Source organism: Phocoena sinus, chromosome 19, assembly GCF_008692025.1.
Source record: "Phocoena sinus isolate mPhoSin1 chromosome 19, mPhoSin1.pri, whole genome shotgun sequence".
Classification (NCBI taxonomy): Eukaryota; Metazoa; Chordata; class Mammalia; order Artiodactyla; family Phocoenidae; genus Phocoena; species Phocoena sinus.
In genome coordinates this window covers 10,415,920-10,434,872 of record NC_045781.1, presented here as the reverse complement: position 1 = coordinate 10,434,872, position 18,953 = coordinate 10,415,920, and the positions used below count along the sequence as shown (strand labels likewise).

Sequence of the window (18,953 nt, the reverse complement as noted above, 5' to 3'; positions counted from 1 at the left end):
ATGGATTCGAGCCCTGGTCCAGGAAGATCCCACATGCTGTGGAGCAACTAAGCCCGTGCGCCACAACTACTGGGGCCTTGTGCCACAACTACTGAAGCCTATGTGTTTAGAGCCTGTGCTCCGCAACAAGAGAAGCCACTGCAATGAGAGGCCCGCGCACCACAACGAGGAGTAGCCCACACTCACTGCAACTAGGGAAAGCCCGCACGCAGCAACGAAGACCCCACACAGTCAAAAATAAATAAATAATTTTATTAAAAAAAAGAAAATTATGACAGATACCATAATGGCAGGAGATACACAATATGGGCTTTGAGAGATCACAGATTGTAGCCTTCATAGTATAATCAACCATAAATCTTTGTTAGTGTTTGTGTATGTGTGCGCGTGCGTACATGTATGTGTACATGCATAAGATCATGTGTAAAGGGATACTCTTCCAGAGTGGTTTTCCTAAGCAAGGAGCATTTTGTGGTATTTTTCCGTTTTATAACTTCATGTTATATTTTTTTCATTGAATAGTGAATATTGCCAAAGCAGGAAATTATTACGTTAGAGTTTGAGAAAGTACTAAATAATTATCCCTTGCAGTTAAGACCTCATAATATGATTGTTCTATATTGTCATAAGGCATGTAAGATCGAAATTACGGTATGAACTCTGGAAGCCAATTTCAAAAACAAAACAATTCTCAGATTATTTTGCGTACACAGAAAAATTGATGAGTTTCAACAATTGAAGCTTTATTATTTATGCTGTGCTTTAACTACAGATCCGTAATAGGGAGAGGGAAAATCTTGGAGCTAGAAACAAAAGTGGATATACCTACATTGTGGAGGTTAAAAAAAAAAAAAAAGTTTCTCTTGTTGAAAAGATGTGCATGAGGAGGGAACTGAGCATAATAGCAGAGGACCCTCTGCATGGGGAACCAGTAAGGACGAAGCAGGTTTGGATGCCATTCCATACTCAGACCAATGGTGGTATTTTTAGTATAGTTGGATAAAGGGCTTTATTTAGCAAGTTACAGTTGACCCTTGAACAGTATGGGTTTGAACTGGGCAGGTCCACTTATATGCAGTGTTTTTTTGTTTGTTTGTTTGCGGTACGCGGGCCTCTCACTGTTGTGGCCTCTCCCGTTGCGGAGCACAGGCTCCGGACGCGCAGGCCCAGCGGCCATGGCTCACGGGCCCAGCCGCTCCGCGGCACGTGGGATCTTCCCGGACCGGGGCACGAACCCGTGTCCCCGGCATCGACAGGCGGACTCTCAACCACTGCGCCACCGGGGAAGCCCAGCAGCGTTTTTTTTAAATAGTAATTACTACAGTACTACGTGATCTGTGGTTGGTTGAACCCATGGTTGCAGAATTGCAGATACAGAGGAACCACGCATATGGAAGTCGGACCATAAGTTATTTATATAGATCTGTCTATCCATCCATCCATCCGTCCATCCATCTATAGAGAGAGAGGGAGTGAGTGCACGTGCTAGGTATTTACAGAAGTAGATATGGAAGTGTGAGGACATACAAACACACACGTGTATGTGGTGTATATGAGCATGTATAGCCACGTTTCTATTTCAGGGCTGGAGCAAGGAAAGTATAGAATGATCCTGGAGAAAATTTGCTGTGCCAGAAAGTAGGAAAGAGTGGTGGGACATGTAAAAAGATCCAGTTTGAAGAGACTCACACTGGGTAAATCTGAGCAATTTGAACATAAAATAAATAATTATACAGAATATGAATAAAAAAGAGAAAGGGAGGGAAGGAAGGGCTCTCATAATCGCATGCCAAGCCATAAATATATAGAAGGAATGATGTAATGTAAAAATCATTATTTACAGCCATTATAGGAATTATAGGTTCTGGCAAGGATAATCAATGAATTATAAAACTACTGGTTGAAAGTTTATGAGGAACAGGATGCTACAAAACCCAAAATATCTCTCCACAAAGTAGTATTAATCACAACAGGAAATACAGTAGGTATAAATTTGGTGAACACTACCTTAGCCAAGAGATGAACATTATCAATAACAGAACAAACCAACATTTTAGATCTCTGGGATACGATGTAGTGAGAAGGACGCAACGTTGCTTCAGTATTATTACTGACAGAAATAAACAACCACATCTTTTCACAAGGAAGCATCCAAGTTGAGAGTCTCCTATTTCACAGTTATGACCACAGGGAGCATAACTGACCAAAGGTCCCAGCTGCTGCTCTTAAATCCGTCACCACGTTCGCATGGAGGCCAGTCTTGCCCCGATTGCTCCTAGTCAACACAGCAGGGATCCTAAGGCAGGCCATTTCTTGGAGACCAGGATTCCTCTGTCCAGTGACCTTTTTTCAAGGACTCCCTGACAGCCTTGAAGGATTTTACTTAAATTACAAGGCAGTCTAGGATGATTTACCAAATCTTTCTTCCAAATCTTCACTCAGGGTCAGACTTGCACCATGAGCTCAGTTCTGCCAGCCTCCCAGAGCCCCCTGCCATTTTCTCTCCGATGTTTTCCCTAATAAAATATTTGTTCATTAAAGTCTTTCTCAGCACTTTGCCATCTAGTTCTTGGACGACCAGGACAACCCCCAAACCCTAGAAACATCCCTTTTTGGCTCTTTCTAGTAACCTTCCTTTCCATATGGTAGCCACTAATTTGTAATGGTGTAGATTCACTTAGCCTATTTTGTACTTTATGTAAATGGAGTCATGTAATAGGTACTATTTTGTGTTGGCTTCATTTGCTCAACAGTATATCCATGACATTTATCCATATTGTTGGGAGTGGATAACTTTGATTCATTTTCATTGGTGGATATTATTGCAGTGTGTAACATATCAACATCTATTTATTAATCCCATTATTGGTGGGTATTGGGTACTTTCCCATTCTTCGCTATCACAGTTAGTGGTGATGTGAGCAACCTAGAACGTGCCTTGTGCACTTGTTTGAGGGATATTTCTGTGGGTGGAACCAAAGGGTTATAGGGTATATGTTCAACTTTGGTAGATACAGTTGACCCTTGAAGAATGCATGGGCATGAGGGATGCATCTGAGTCTTTTATTCCGTAGATGTTTTTAAAATATCTCTCACTTTTGGCCCATTAGTGGTGCGTTTGGATTTACAGTGTTTCTTAACCTTAAAATAGTCCAATTTTCCGATTTTTTCTTTCACGGTTTGTGATTTTTTTGGTCTTAAGAAATTCTTCCTACTCCAAGGCAAAAAGGCTGTTATCTTACGTTTCTTTCCTAAAGCATCATTGTTTACATTTCAAATTTAAGTCTGCAGATCTTCTGGAATTTATATTTTTGTATCCTATGCTGTAATGATTAATATTTTCCCATATGGATATCCAGCTGACTGAGAACCAATAGTTGACCCTTGGACAACATGGGTTTAAACTACACAAGTGCACTTATACGAGGATTTTTTTCAATAGTAAATACTGCACTACTACACGATCCAAGGTTGGTTGAATCCTCAGATGCAGAATTGCCGATTATGGAGAAACCATGTACGTACAGAGGACTGACTATAAGTTATACTTGGATTTTCAACTTAGCAGAGGGTTGGCACCCCCAACCCCCTTCAACCCTAGTTCAAGGATCAACTGTATTAACAAGACTTTTCCCTCTCTGCTGCAGTGTTCTCTTTCTTTTTTCTTTTGGCCGTGCTGCGTGGCTTGCAGGATCTCAGTTCCCCGACCAGGGATTGAACCAGGGTCACCACAGTGAAAGCGCTGAATCCTAACCACTAGACCACCAGGGAACTCCTTGCAGTGTTTTCTTTTTACACGTTGTTATAATGTCTGTTTCAACATGGATTTTGATGTCTATTATCTTGTCTATCCTTGAGCAAACACCAGACTATCTTATATTGTAGATTTATAGTAAGATTTAATGTGACTAATATCTTTCTTTTCATTCTTCTTTCAGATTGTCCCAGCTCTTCTTTTAGCTCTTTGCTTTTCCACATAATATTTATAAACATCTCATCAATCTCCAAGGGAAAAAATGCTGATATTTTTATTGGGGTTTGATTGAACCTATAGATCATTTTGGGGATTGCTGATATCTTTGTAATATTGAATCTTCAAGCCATGAATATCATTATTTTTAAGAATTTCTCTTGGAGAAAAATTAAAGTGGATCCCATGTAATAAAATGTACATAAATAGACTCCAAAATATTTAAAGGACCTACATGTGAAAGGTAAGTCTAGAAAGTTAATTTTTAAAAGGTAGAAATATATTTTTTCATCTGAGGAGTTTCAGAAGCACAGATATTAAGAAATTATTTTTTTATTATCTTATATTTTATAATTAAAGATTTCTATTCCATGAAGAACACAATAGAAAAATGTTAGAAACACGTGCCCAATTAGGAAAGGATACTTGTAATTGGTAAAACTGAAAAGGTATTAATAATCAGAATATGTAATAGAAATGAGGAAGAAAATGATAGCATCCACATTAGAAAATGGGGCAGAAGGTTTAAGTAGACATTTATAGATGAAGCTACCAAGCATTTGAAAAAAAGATCAAACTTATTTGAAATCAGAGAAATTTAACTAAAGATACTACTATACATTTAATACACTAGCAAAACAGGGTGATGAGTCGTCCAAATGAAGGTAAGTGGTTGCACAAAAACCTGACGTGCAACTCTTGGTAATCTGGACTTGGTGTAGCCATTCAGGAGGTCAATCTGGCTATATTATTAAAGTATACACATTTGCTATGAAATAATTTCACTCGGGTATGTATTCCAAAGAAATTCTCAGATACGTCTATAAACAGAAATGTAAGAAGATGTTTATTTTATTGTTATTGGTGTGGCAGTTGGAAGAGTACAGGTAAAATGTGGGTGCAGAAAGTGGAATTCTACGAAACAGATGGATGGGTGAATCTTAAAAATATACTCCTGAATGAAGGAAATAAACACCAGAATGAATTTTATGACACAATATTATTTATATAAATTGAAAATATACACAAGTGCACATTTTGCACAAGAACACACCCAAAAGAAAACACATCAAACAAATTAGAATGGTAGCTTACGGGGTAGAGAAGGGAGTGGAGGGTGCCATAGGGAACAGGAGGTGAATAAAACTTTTAATCATGTTACCATATTTCATCATTCTATATCCGAGATTTCAATTTACTTGTAGTGGAAAGAAATCCTGTGTGCTATGTTGGCTTAAGTCAGGAATAGTTCTTGGAGGATATTTTCCTGAAAGAATTTGGAACAAATTTTTGGAAAAATCTTTGTTTATACCATGGATGATCTTTTTTGTTTCGTTTTTTGTTTAATTTTTGTTTTTGTGGGTGTGTGTGAGATCTACTTTATTTTGTTTTGTATTTCATTAATCTGATCTTATTTTTTTCCATCTGCCTTCTTCAGTTTTATTATTCATTTATTAACTTCCTGAGATGGATGTTTTCCGAATCAATTTTCAACTTCCTTTCTACTTTAATATATGCTTTTGAGGCTCAACATTTCCCTCTATATATGTGTTAAAATCTCCAGATCCAATTATGAATTTGAATGTTTCTCTTCATGGTTCTGTCAATTTTTGCTTTATAAAGTATGAGCTGAAGTTATTAGTTTCTGATAACTTGAAACTTTTATGACTGTGAAGTGTCCCTCCGTATGTCAAGTAATGCTTTTTTTTCCTCCTTAAAGTTCACTTGGTCAAATATCAATGTCACAGATTTTATAATTACAGAAATAACTTGAGACCTAGGATGTTGATGTCTGTCTCTAGAAAGGATTTTCACTTGCTTCTGCACGGGTTGTAAGATACTAACAAAACACGTTCACCTTTACACAATTTCAGGGAATGAGGTGTTTTGGCGTTTGGCTTCAGTCCCTGCCAAAGAAAGCCCAGCTTCCTTCTCCCCTTATTCCAATGGTGAAGCTCTTTGGGGTTTACCAGGAAGCGTCTGTAGCTGGTAATGCCTTTATGTCGCTTAGCCTCTTGAAGACGTCCAAAATTCTACTGAGCTTGTACGCCTTTCAATGAACAGAATCTACACTCTTCTGAGGCCGACACAGTAGACGTGTACACACACACACACACACACACACACACACACACACACACACACACACACACACACACACACACACACACACACACACACACACACACACACACACACACACACACACACACACACCCTTCCTTGTGGGACATGTAGTCCAGAGCTCGTGCCGGTAGACACACCCGCACCCACCCTTGCATTCTGGGACATGTAGTCCAGAGCTCGTAAACTCGTGTAGTCCCATATACTGCAGCTACAGTAACGCCTCGCTGTAAACGTTTCCCCGCGGAATTCTGGGAAATGTGGTCCAGGAGCTCCGGGTTAGTCGCAGGCACTTCCGCCCCAGGAGGCCAACGTAGCAGCCATCTTTTGCCTGATTATGGTGTTTCAGGTCGGCTCTTCACGACCCATTCAAGCTTCCTCGACATGCGCCTGGGGCCAACCTTTCCAGACCTTTCATTTGTGGAGAAAGAGGAGGAGCGGCTAAAAGCGGAGGTTTGAGGACCTAGAGTGGTGATATACGTCCCCCGGGCGGAGCTTCTTTGCGTTTGGTAACGTACTCGGGATGGGGTGGGCTCAGGTCGTGCCTCCTGGGGTTTGAGGGTCTCCCCGGTTTTCTTCACCCCTTACCTGACCCCGTCCCCCACGTATGAGCTAGCCCTACCACTTCATACGAGCACATTGGGTGAGTTGCTTAACTCCTCTGTGCCTCCGTTGCTGTTCGGTAAAAGGGGGAAAAAAGGAATGCTTTCTTAATATACTGTTGTGAGAAAAAACGAGATAGCACAAGTAAAAGGTCTACAACTACCTGATACATTGTTGTTATTAATACTACTCTAATAAGGGAGGCACCCATTTCGCAGCGGGATTCTGTGAGCCCAGGAAGCTGAATTGTCCTGGACTCCTGGCTTGTTTTGGAAGGAGAGGACTTCTAGCTGGTACGGGGGCGGAAGGGGCTGCGGTATGAATTATTGGGGATGGAAACACAGCCCTGGTATTTCACAGTCTCCTTTCCTTCTCCAGCCCTGACTTCTCAAAAAGCACTGCACGGAGGAAGAGGCAACAGAGCCCTACGTGAGTAGGACTTGGCATTCTTCTACTTATGATGTTCATATAAATTGTAGAACGTATGGGACGTGGGTAACGATTATAACTGAGCCTTGGTCACTAATTTCCATTCTAAAAGCTTTATGCAAATGAACACATTTCCATCAGGCAGTGGCTCTGTGAATTGGTACTGCTGTTTTCTCTACTTTAACGATGAGGAGATGGGGGCAGGGAACACAACCCTGTTGGCCCATCCTCCCCCGGATGGTAGGAGGCAGAGCTGGGGTTGGGACCCAGGCAGTTTGAGTCCAGCACCTGAGTTTGCTAATCCCTTTGGTATATTCTCTTTGAGCATAGGGTACTGGCTAGAATCATATCATGAAAGTAGGTTGGGACCTTGAGAGCAAGATTTAGGCTATTTTATGAGGTTTTTTTTTTGTGGTATGCGGGCCTCTCACTGTTGTGGCCTCTCCTGTTGTGGAGCACAGGCTCCGGACGCCCAGGCTCCAGATGCGCAGGCTCAGCGGCCATGGCTCACTGGACCTAGCCGCTCTGCGGCATGTGGGATCTTCCTGGGCCGGGGCACGAACCCGTGTCCCCTGCATCGGCAGGCGGACTCTCAACCACTGCGCCACCAGGGAAGCCCTATTTTATGAGTTTTTAAGATAGTTTTCTCAACTGGGTCATTTATTTTATTTCAAATAATATGTATGTCATAGAAATAGTATAATCATTATGGAAAAATGCGGATAAATACATAAAGAAGAATTTTAATTATCTATAACTTTAGGTTGTAAAGATAACAGTTGTTAATGTTTTAGTGCCTTTTTGTCTGGTTACTCCTTGTGTATGTTTCTGTGTAGTGGAGGCTGTTTTGTGTGGGACTGATGTTACACTGCAGTGCTACTCAAATTGTGGTCCACAAACCAGCGGCACTGGCGTCACTTGGATAGAAATCCAGCCTTGAGCCCCATTCAAGACCTTCTGATTTATAATTTCTGCATAGGGGGCCCAGGAGGCTGCGTTCCAACAAGATCCCGCAGTAATTCACATGCACGTGAAAATTCGAGAAGCCCAAGAGAGGGTCTTTTCTGGAAACTGAGGCCGAGCAAATTGACCCTGCTGGGTGTCACAGATAAAACTGAGCTGGATTCACCAAAGCCCTACTTAATTAGTCCAATGATTTTATTCCCCAACTAGTTATTGTCAACTGTCAGGGCCCCTTTCAAAATCCTGAATTGAGCAGAAGACAGCTAGCAAGTGTAGAGTCAAAATGCAGGTCATTAGAAGTTGTGAAGATATATCTCTCCCAGGCTTTGGGGAGTGGAATCATTGCCATCTTTTGTACTAGATCGAACCCCGGCCCCCTGCATTGAGAATGTGGAGTCTTATCCACTTGATTCTTATCCACTTATTTGTTAAACTCCCATTTATTTCTTAAACTTTCCTATATTTATTATGATATAATTACAATTCAGATTCCTGTCTCTGTTAATTTGAATTAGGTATGGACTGTCAAACTATTTTTTATTGTTGTTGCAGAATCCTGGCTTTTATTAGTTCTCTTTACCTCTGTGCATAATTGTCAAAACGGTACTTCCTGTTTAAAAAGAAACAACGTATTTTTATACCTTTTGTAAAAAGTTGTCCACGTCAATTTAAATATTGTTGTTGCAGTAACAAAATCTTTAGGAAGACAAGCAGAGCTTTTCAGAAGTCTAAAGACTCTCACATAACAGGGCAACAACTGTGACCTCCACATGTCTGACAGTGTTCTGCTGGTAGAAATCACATCTCTAAGGATAATTTCTAACTAAAATATCATCTGCTTCACCGCAGTTGCTAAGAAATAAGAAACCCTGACGATGGTATTCTCAGAGCTTTCTACCTTTCAACGATCTCACGAGGTGGATGCTATTGTTCTCCCCCACCTGCAGATGACAGAACTGAGGCGAAGAGATGTTAATAACTTGCCCAGGATGACACTGCTAGTGAATGGCGTAGCCTGATCACAACCCATGCATATTGACTCCAAAACCTACTCTTACTTACATGGTCTCTGTTTACACCATACCCAGAATAAGAATGACTACTGTGGAAGCTGCAGGCACACTGTGAGGGGGCCACTGTGTGTGGATGGGCAGGTCATTCCTCACACAGCCACTGAAAGGGGTCACGGGGGCATCTGGTATCCGTGTGGGGCTCTGCTCATCAAGCATAATCAGCTGTAGCCACCCCGAGGACTGGGAGCCTTGGTAATTCACAATGAGCACCACGTGGGTTAGTGACTTTTTTTTTTTTAACCAGTTTCCATTGACTTCTTTCTTCTTTCCCTGTCTGTCTTGCTAGGACTCTGCACTTCCCCAGAAGGAGAGAGAAAATGAGCACATTCCAGGTGAGTAGAGCTTGCCTTTCTTGCTGTTAAAAACGCCATTTTTGTACTCAGACTGGACACAGGTTTTCCTCTTTTTTTTTTGATTGGAGTATAGTTGATTTACAATGTTGTGTTAATTTCAGGTGTACAGCAAAGTGATTCAGTTACATATACATACACATATATTTTCAGATTCTTTTCTCTTATAGGTTATTACAAAATATTAGGTATAGTTCCATATGGATTTTTCTCTTTCAAGGAGAGTCTAAGCATATGAGGACCTGAGTATGCCATGTGTGCTTTTTAAAAAATTTCTGTTACATTTAATTGGTTTCGGTTTTAATTTTTGTTTTATTTCATCATTTTTTTATTTCACAAGTAAAAGAAAAATTAAGGGAAATGAAGGACATCTTCCACTTTACTGCTTACCTGCTTACAAATTAGCTGCTTTTATATTTCTGTAATCTCCTCATCATATGTATTCATAGCTGTGTATTTATAACATAGATACAGTTTTAAATTGTTTTTTTCATTTAATACTAGCTAACATTCACTTTTAATTGCTTTATCATGTTCCCACAAACTTATACACCTATTTTTTAAACTATTCTTTATTCACAGACATTTAAAGATTTTTACTGTTTTAGGAACACTACAGTGACAGTGTTCCTGATTTAACCTTTTTACCAAAATATCTGTTCTGAAGAATATTGCCTCTTTTTGCCCTTAACATACTAGGTTTAGGTATTCAGAATTGAAGAGGTATGTTTTATATGTGGTGCCTTGGATGTTTTTTGGTAGAATATCCAAATACAGCACAGCACAGCACAGCACAGCAGGATCAAACTGCTGCTTCACGCAGAAAAAATAACGTATTGTTAGAAGTTTTCTCATGACCAGAGTTAGATTCAGTCTTCCTCATGTTTGAGTCAGACCCTTTGTGTATTTTATTTACTGGTTTGTTTCTTTTTCCATCTTATTTTTTTTTCTAATCAGAGTAATACATGGCCTTAGTTTAAAAAGTCCAGTGGTACTTAAAGCACTTGTCACTGCATAGACACCTCAGAACAATTGTATAAAGAGGTGCTTGGTTTCATCTTTGTTTTAAATATAAAGAATAGGGGTTGTGAAAAAAGGAGGAACCAACTCAGACTCACCCAGAAAACCAAGGGTCTGGAGTCAGAGTATTGCATTCAAGCAAAAGACAAACGGGGAAAGAGAGTTTTCATTCAGAGACCTGGCATGGCCTTTTGGTTAATTTCCACCTATAACACTCCTTCTCAGCTGGTTCCCACCTCAGTGAGAAAGCAGGTGCCATCAAATACTGCCGGGACTAAATTGGTAACTGTTTCTGGGGCGCTTGGCAATAATTATTAAAAAGTGAAAGCTTTTTAGTTCAGGATCCAGTGGTTAGAATTCTAGGGAGTTTACTTATGAGTTGTCTGAGAGCCCCAGGTAAATACACAAAGCTTTCTGTTTCATAGCCGCACGTCTGGTGAGGCTGAGGAAAGTCAGTGTGTGGCATTGGCAGGATGGAAGGAGGGGGTGCTGGGGAGTCTGCACACCGCACAGGAGCCGGAGCAACTTCCCACCCTCCTCCTCTCCTCGGGGCTGCCCCTCTTCCACTGGCCACTGGGTATAAGATTGAGGTGGTGGTGTTTGTCGTAGGAGGCGGTGACTTTCAAGGACGTGGCCGTGGCCTTCACAGAGGAGGAGCTGGGGCTGCTGGACTCGGCCCAGAGGAAGCTGTACCAGGATGTGATGGTGGAAAACTTCCGGAACCTGGTCTCAGTGGGTGAGGACAGCCTTTCTCTGCGAGTGTCTTTGTGACCTTGGTGTTTCAAGGCTTTGGGCCTTTTGAGATGGTTCCCTGAGTTTGGGGACCTGACTTTTACAATTCCTGTGGGACACGAGAGGATGTCTTTGGTCTTTCTAAACAGTGTGTTTCAGGTCCTTTTCATTTATTTTGTAAAAGAACTGTAAATCGACAGTATGTTGTTGTACCTTGTGTATTCTTTTTCAGATTTCCCTCCCTGCCATTAGTGGATTATAAAGCCAATTTATTGAGCCCTACGTGTGATTTTTTAATGAAATAAAATAGTATAGAAAATATCAGAGTTTCTTAGGAAGAGTACAACACATTGCAGCAAAAACTGTGGGCAATGGCATGAGTGGTGTGAGAACCAGTGGGAAGAGATTTCATGAAAATAGACATTGGTTAGAAATAGGTCATTCAAGGTTTGTTGTAGTAATGTATACTTCTACGTGTGTATCTAGGTTGTGAAATAAATGCTGTTTCTTCAATGGGTCATGATACAAAGTTTGAAAAGCACGGCTTTCAATATCTTGAATATGCAGTTGGAACTCAAATTTCTAGTAAACTTTAGCTCTAGCCCGTTCATGTTAACTTGTGACTTTGCATGTTCTCATTCTTCAGATGAGATACAAAACATATAGAAAGAGAAGAGAGGCTTTGGTTGATGAATTCAGCAACGCAGATAGAAATTTAGGTAAGAACCAAGCAGTTGTGAGTTCTTGTGGTTAGCTCGCTATCTGTTTTGCTTCTCACCAGCCCTGTGCTGTCCATCACCTGGTCCCAGTTGGAAATCTCTTTCCAGGATTATTGCATAGTCTTTGTACTGGTCACCTGTTCCCACCCTTCTCCTCCCACAGTTTGTTCTTTAAGTGGCAAAGTGATCTTTTGTAACTTTAAGTCAGGTTATGTTCTTGTTTCAAAATTCTCTTGTGGCTTCTTTTACTTAGAATAAAAACCAATTAAAGTGGCTTCTAGAGTCTTCTGTGGGTTGTTGTTCATTCCCCACCACCTCCCTGAATACACCACCTCTCCTCCCTCTTACCCTGTCTTTTCCAGACCTGCAAAGGATGCTCCTCCACAGAATGTTTTCCTTGTCCTTCTCTCTGCCTGGAATACTCTTTCACCTGTAATCTTTTAGGCCTCTTTACTTCTTTCAGTCAGTCACCTTAAAGATGATGAGAGGGCTGTCCTCTGACCACCCTATGAAAAATACAGTCCTCTCTTTCTTACTCTCTCTGCCCTGTTTTGTTTTGTCTCTAAGCGTTTCACTCATGTACATTTTTGTTCACCTGTTTCTCACCTCTCTTTCTTCCACTGGAGGGTTAATCCAGGAGTGGAGGAGGAATTTGGTCTGTTATGTTTATTGCTCACTAGCCTCAGTGCTTAGCATAGTCTTGGTACATGACAGGGACTCTTAAATATTTCTTGAATAAACGAATGAGTTAATGGATAGAGAAATTAGCCTTCCATGAAAATAGCTAGTAGGCGGTGAACAAATCTGAGTGAATAAGGGATATTGCCAAATGTTGTTTTGTCTTCAAATGAATTCCTAGCCTAATTCTAACTTCTCAGGTGCCCATGATGTGTGTATGTGTGTGTTTGCCTTTCTGTACAAGTTGGCCCTCATCAACTTGCACAAAAAACATGTATAGAACCTGTAATTATAACCAAACTGAGTAAAATGCTTTCCCTGTGACTTTCCTTGAGCTCTTAGTAGCAGAGCATATTCATTTGGGGAGGAAATACTGTTTTTTTGTTTTTTTTTTTTTTTTAATTTATTTTATTTACTTATTTTTTTGTGGTTCGTGGGCCTCTCACCGTGTGGCCTCTCCCGTTGCGGAGCACAGGCTCCGGACGCGCAGGCTCAGCGGCCATGGCTCACGGGCCCAGCCACTCCACGGCACGTGGGATCTTCCCCGACTGGGGCACGAACCCGTGTTCCCTGCATCAGCAGGCGGACTCTTAACCACTGCGCCACCAGGGAAGCCCGGAAATACTGTTTTGAATGAGGATTCTTATGTCTACTTCTTAGGTAGCTCTCCCATAGAAGGAAAGAAAATTCTATTTCCTTATCCTTTATACCAGGGGAGAACAGGTCTCAGAAAACAGCCAGCTGGTGAGTTAGCCTTTCCCTTAAAAGATTTGCCCCGATGCGTCCCATTTGCTTCCTCCAAAGCCCACCTCACTAATAAGAAATCGATCTTTGTTAGCTCTACAAATATTTTCTCTGTGTGTGTATGTGTGTGTGCGCATTTGTATGTATCTTGTAGAAGGCATTTTAGATAATGTCACCTTGAGTGCTTTGATCATTCTTTAATAGTTTCTAGTCTGTTTCTTCTCAATACTTCTCACAAGCTATGGAATTTATTCCCAGCTCACTCATAAACCCCATTCTTCACTTTGGAACTCATTCTTGTTAAAGACCTATGTATCTGTGTCCAAAAATTTTCCATGCTGTTTTTAAAGAGACAGCATTCTTCCCTAGCCTCTAAATTTTGACTCCTACTTGGCAGGGGGAGTGTGGGAACGTATTAGGCAGCACAAATGCCTCAGAAGGATCCAGTGCATAGGTCTTCATGCTTTTTTTTACCCCCACTGATTCTTATAACCTTTTTTAAAAATTAATTAATTTATTTTTGGTTGCATTGGGTCTTCGTTGCTGCACATGGGCTTTTCTCTAGTTGTGGCGAGTGGGAGCAGCTCTTTGTTGTGGTGCGCAGGCTTCTCATTGCAGTGGCTTCCTTATTGCAGAGCACGGGCTCTAGGCATGTGGGCTTCAGTAGTTGTGGCACACGGACTCAGTAGTTGTGGCTCACGGGCTCTAGAGTGCAGGCTCAGTAGTTGTGGCTCACGGGCTTAGTTGCTCCGTGGCATGTGGGATCTTTCCGGACCAGGGCTCGAAACTGTGTCCCCTGCACTGGCAGGCAGATTATTAACCACTGCGCCACCGAGGAAGTCCCGATTTTTAGCACCTTTCATATTTTCCTCAGCACTAACCCCCTTGGTGTACTGCCACCTCTGGTGCAGCCTTTCAACTTAAGCAAAACTGTACTTTCTAGTCCTTTTCCTGTATCTGATACCTGACTTACAAAAGCTCTTTCGCTTCTCTCACTTGGTTCAAACTTAACCTGGGATTCAGAATTGTAGAGAATCCTAGAAATCAAACTGAGTTCACCTGTGCATGCATTTCTTGAGCCCTGACTAACTGCCAGGCACTGTTAAAGCTGTGAGCACAGCAAAATGCTTGTCTTCATTGAGACTGTATTGTGGTAGGAATGACATGTAATTTTTGAAAGATGATTTAAATAGTATGTCAGATGGTAGTCATTTGGTTTTAAATGGGTTTCATTAATGCTAAGTATTTAGGAGTTTAATGGACCATCTCTTGGTTTCTGTTAGTATATAAACCAGAGAACTTCATTTGTCATGTGAAAGATAAGCTGAACCATCCTGAGGTTCATTAAAGTCTCATACTGTGTCTTAAGTGTAAAATCTTGAACCTTTGAACAAAGCTTTCACGTGTCCACATCTCTGAATTCTCTGTCCTTATAGAAGAAAACAATCAAAGTGAGTTGAGGGCCGTTCAAGACAGAGGATCACGTGAAGAGCTTTCCTGCCGGCAAATCTGGCAACAAATTGCAAATGACTTAACCAGATGCCAAGACTCCATGATAAATAGTTGTCAGTTCCACAAACAAGTTGATTCCCCCTGCCAGATTGGGGCAGGACTCTCTATTCAAATTTCTGAAGATGAGAACCATATATTAAATGATAAAGCAGGTGATCCCAGTAATACTGGAAATCCAAGGTTTGCCACTTTGAGAGCCCAAGATTCTTGGAGGAAAACTTCATTGACTGAGTCACAGAATTATCAGAATAGACACCAGCAAATTTCCATGAAAAATAAACTGTGTCAGTGTAAAGAGGATGTTGACACCATCAGCTGGATTTCACATCACCTTGATGCTCACGGAGTACACAAGGATCAAAAATCTTATGGCTACAGTGATTATAGAAAAGATAGCATGAGGGTTTCAACACTGGATCAGAATACTATGATTCACACAGGACAAAAACCTTACCAGTGTAATGAATGTAAAGAAACTTTCACCGATCTCTCCACCTTTGATCTTCACCAGCGATTACACTCGAAAGAGAAGTCTCATATGTGCAGTGAGTGTGGAAAAGGCTTCCGTTACGGCTCGGTTCTTCATATTCATCAGAGAGTTCACGTGGGAGGAAAACACAGTGAGTGTGATGAGTGTGGCAAGGAGTTCAGTCAGAGCCCACAGCTGCAGACTCCTCAGAAAGTCCACACTGTAGAGAAACCGTTCAAATGTGGGGAATGTGGGAAAGGCTTCAGTCGTAGGTCAGCACTTACTATTCATTGTAAAGTCCACACGGGAGAGAAACCTTACAATTGTGAGGAGTGTGGGAGGGCCTTCAGTCAGGCCTCTCACCTTCAGGACCATCAGAGAGTCCACACTGGGGAGAAACCTTTCAAATGTGACAAGTGTGATAAGAGCTTCAGTCGGAATTCACACCTTCAGTCCCATCAGAGAGTCCATACGGGAGAGAAACCATACAAATGTGAGGAGTGTGGGAAGGGCTTCATTTGTAGCTCAAATCTATACATTCATCAGAGAGTCCACACAGGAGAAAAACCCTACAAATGTGAGGAATGTGGGAAAGGCTTTAGTCGGCCTTCAAGTCTTCAGGCCCATCAGGGAGTCCACACTGGAGAGAAATCATACATATGTAATGTGTGTAGTAAAGGCTTTACTCTGAGTTCAAACCTTCAGGCACATCAAAGAGTCCATACAGGAGAGAAACCATACAAATGTAACGAGTGTGGGAAGAGCTTCAGGAGGAACTCCCATTACCAAGTTCATCTGGTTGTCCACACAGGGGAGAAGCCCTATAAATGTGAGGTATGTGGGAAGGGCTTCAGTCAGAGTTCATATCTTCAAATCCATCAGAAGGCCCACAGTGTAGAGAAACCTTACAGGTGTGAGGAGTGTGGGCAGGGCTTCAATCAGAGTTCACGACTTCAGATCCACAAGTTGATCCATACTGGTGAGAAACCATACAAATGTGAAGAGTGTGGGAAGGGATTCAGTCGTAGAGCAGATCTTAAAATTCATTGCAGAATCCACACCGGAGAGAAACCGTATAATTGTGAGGAGTGTGGGAAAGTCTTCAGACAGGCCTCAAATCTTCTGGCCCATCAGAGAGTCCACAGTGGAGAAAAACCATTCAAATGTGAAGAGTGTGGGAAGAGCTTCGGTCGGAGTTCACACCTTCAAGCCCATCAAAAAGTCCATACTGGGGAAAAGCCATACAAATGTGAGGAGTGTGGGAAGGGTTTCAAGTGGAGCCTGAACCTCGACATGCATCAGAGAGTCCACACAGGAGAGAAACCATATAAGTGTGGGGAGTGTGGGAAGCACTTCAGTCAGGCCTCAAGTCTTCAGCTTCATCAGAGTGTCCATACTGGAGAGAAGCCGTACAGATGTGACAGATGCAGTAAGGTCTTCAGTCGGTCTTCACAGCTACAGTCTCATCAGAGAGTGCACACAGGGGAGAAGCCTTACACGTGTGAGACCTGTGGTAAGAGCTTCAGTTGGCGCTCCAATCTAACAATTCATCACAGAATCCATGCTGCTGATAAATCCTATAAAAGTGATAGGAGTGGTAAGACCATCAGAGAGCCCACACACGAAAAAATTTCCATAAAATGATTAAAAAAAAAACAAAAAAAACAACCCAGGTGTCATGTGAATTCTTCCAGTCATCAAGTTCAAAAGAAAAAATCATTTGTTTCACTAAAGTCAGTGTTTCAACCATAGCTCAACATGTCCCAGTAGTCAGGAGGCCACACAGCAGAGAACCCTGGTAAATGGTGTAGTAAGTTTGAACTTTGACCTCTATTAAATATTAGGGGAGAAGCCTTAGTATGAGTTTTAGCAGGCCTTGTACAAAAAAAGTATGATGGACGTGCCAAAATTTATGCCCATTACAACATAAACTCCACGAATGCAGAGATGTTTGTTCTGAATCTACAGTCTGAACATTGTCATCTACTTCGTAGGTGCTCGATATTTGTCCAATTAATGAGGGAAAACTTTTTGAAAATTATGTTGCGGGGCTTCCCTGGTGGCGCAGTGGTTGAGAGTCCGCCTGCCGATGCAGGGGACACGGGTTCGTGCCCCGGTCCGGGAAGATCCCACATGCCGCGGAGCGGCTGGGCCCGTGAGCCATGGCCGCTGAGCCTGCGCTCCGCAACGGGAGAGGCCACAACAGTGAGAGGCCGGCGTACCGCAAAAAAAAAAAAAAAAAAAAAAATTATGTTGCAATCCCCTCCAGAATTTCATAAAAATTTGTATTCAGAGCAGTTAACCTAAATGTGGCCTTAAAAGTAATTCAGGGAGACAAAAAGTTGAAGTGTTAGAAAACCACTCAGTATTGCAATTTGTAATATGAATGTGGCATCATCCTGTTACGATTAGCTCCATTTGTCTCCCCCCAGCCTCGCTTCTAGTTGGATCTTATCTTGGATTTTGTCTAATATTCTGTTAATTTTTTACAGTACAAATTCAGTTATCTTTTGTGACAGTATAGACTTACTGAAAATGGATTGTTCATCTTGCAATACAGAAAACATACTGTTGACCCTTTTATCAAGAATGTCAAGGCAGAGGTTTAAGTGTCAGAAAGAGTTACTAATGACAGTGATAGAGGACAAACATTTCTTAGTAAATGAAATGATCGTTGGTTTCTTATTCACCACATTTCCATCTAGGTTTTGATGTGATTGTCTCCCAAGGGTTTTAGCATTACTTTCATCAAGACTTCTTAAGTAGAGAAAAGAGGCTGTTTGAAGTATATTACTTTTGTCAAGTTCTGTATCTCCTTACTCCTCTCTGGCCTGAGATAAAAATTATTTGTTGAAATTTGGTAATTTCATCAAACATTTATTCAGTGACTGATGTGCACACTTTTTCCTAGTGGTGGATTGAAAAATTGATTTTCAAAGTGAAGTTGGTGAGTACATATCAAAATATAGAACGTGCGTCCCTTTGATATAGAAATCATAGAATAGGACCTTATAATTAGGAAATTCAAATAGAAAAGGTGAGTAGCACGTCAGTGTTACTAAGTTTTGTAAAAGTGAATATTCAATAGGAATTTCTTTGTATTTTAAGATACTTACGTAATAACAGATCTGTTAAAATGATGGCATAAACTTAATGACAGAAGCATGTAACAGTTTAATGTATTTTAGGTACATCACATACCTTAATCAAACACGTATGTGTGTGTGTTAATGCATCCTATCATCTGTAAAGGGATATTCACCCTTATGTAAACAGTGGAAAGATTTTCAGGGATTTTTTCCACATTTAACTTCCATATTGAAAATTTTTCATTGAGCATCAATTTTCCAATAAAATACTGTTATTTTTATAGTAACATAGGTAGTAAAATATATTAAAAATTACTAAGAACATATTAATCCCTCAGTAAAAAATCCTGTCGTCATGAGGTATATATATATGAACAAAATTAAGGAATAGACTTCTAGAAATCAGTTATAAAAAGAAAAAATTTATATGGTTTTTCAAAGATACAGAATATTAGTCAGTGTAACTGTATATTTATAA

The 18,953-nt window shown here is 41.0% G+C and overlaps 2 protein-coding genes across 7 annotated transcripts in view; both read left to right on the top strand.

Moving 5' to 3' along the window:
* Positions 1 to 1,298: 1,298 nt before the first annotated feature.
* On the top strand, positions 1,299 to 17,473 carry LOC116744412 (zinc finger protein 226-like). 6 transcript variants are annotated; one of them, XM_032614120.1, is made up of 6 exons: positions 6,399 to 6,603; positions 7,076 to 7,126; positions 9,449 to 9,494; positions 11,142 to 11,268; positions 11,911 to 11,983; positions 14,842 to 17,473. In XM_032614120.1, the coding sequence occupies exons 5-6, from the start codon at positions 11,911 to 11,913 to the stop codon at positions 17,028 to 17,030; spliced, it is 2,262 nt and encodes a 753-aa protein (XP_032470011.1). In that variant the 5' UTR covers positions 6,399 to 6,603; positions 7,076 to 7,126; positions 9,449 to 9,494; positions 11,142 to 11,268; the 3' UTR covers positions 17,031 to 17,473. The 6 variants fall into 6 exon arrangements, with proteins under 6 accessions (XP_032470013.1, XP_032470008.1, XP_032470011.1 ...); XM_032614117.1 differs by lacking the exon at positions 11,911 to 11,983 and having other exon boundaries at positions 6,386 to 6,603; positions 14,842 to 17,032; XM_032614121.1 differs by having other exon boundaries at positions 6,401 to 6,603; positions 11,145 to 11,268; positions 11,911 to 17,473.
* Positions 6,402 to 18,953, top strand: part of ZNF227 (zinc finger protein 227) — a 43,012-nt gene continuing 30,460 nt past the window's right edge. The window contains exons 1-4 of the mRNA XM_032614110.1: positions 6,402 to 6,603; positions 7,076 to 7,126; positions 9,449 to 9,494; positions 11,142 to 11,268. The gene's annotated coding sequence lies outside the window, so the exon portion shown is untranslated. The remainder of the gene's footprint in view (positions 6,604 to 7,075; positions 7,127 to 9,448; positions 9,495 to 11,141; positions 11,269 to 18,953) is intronic.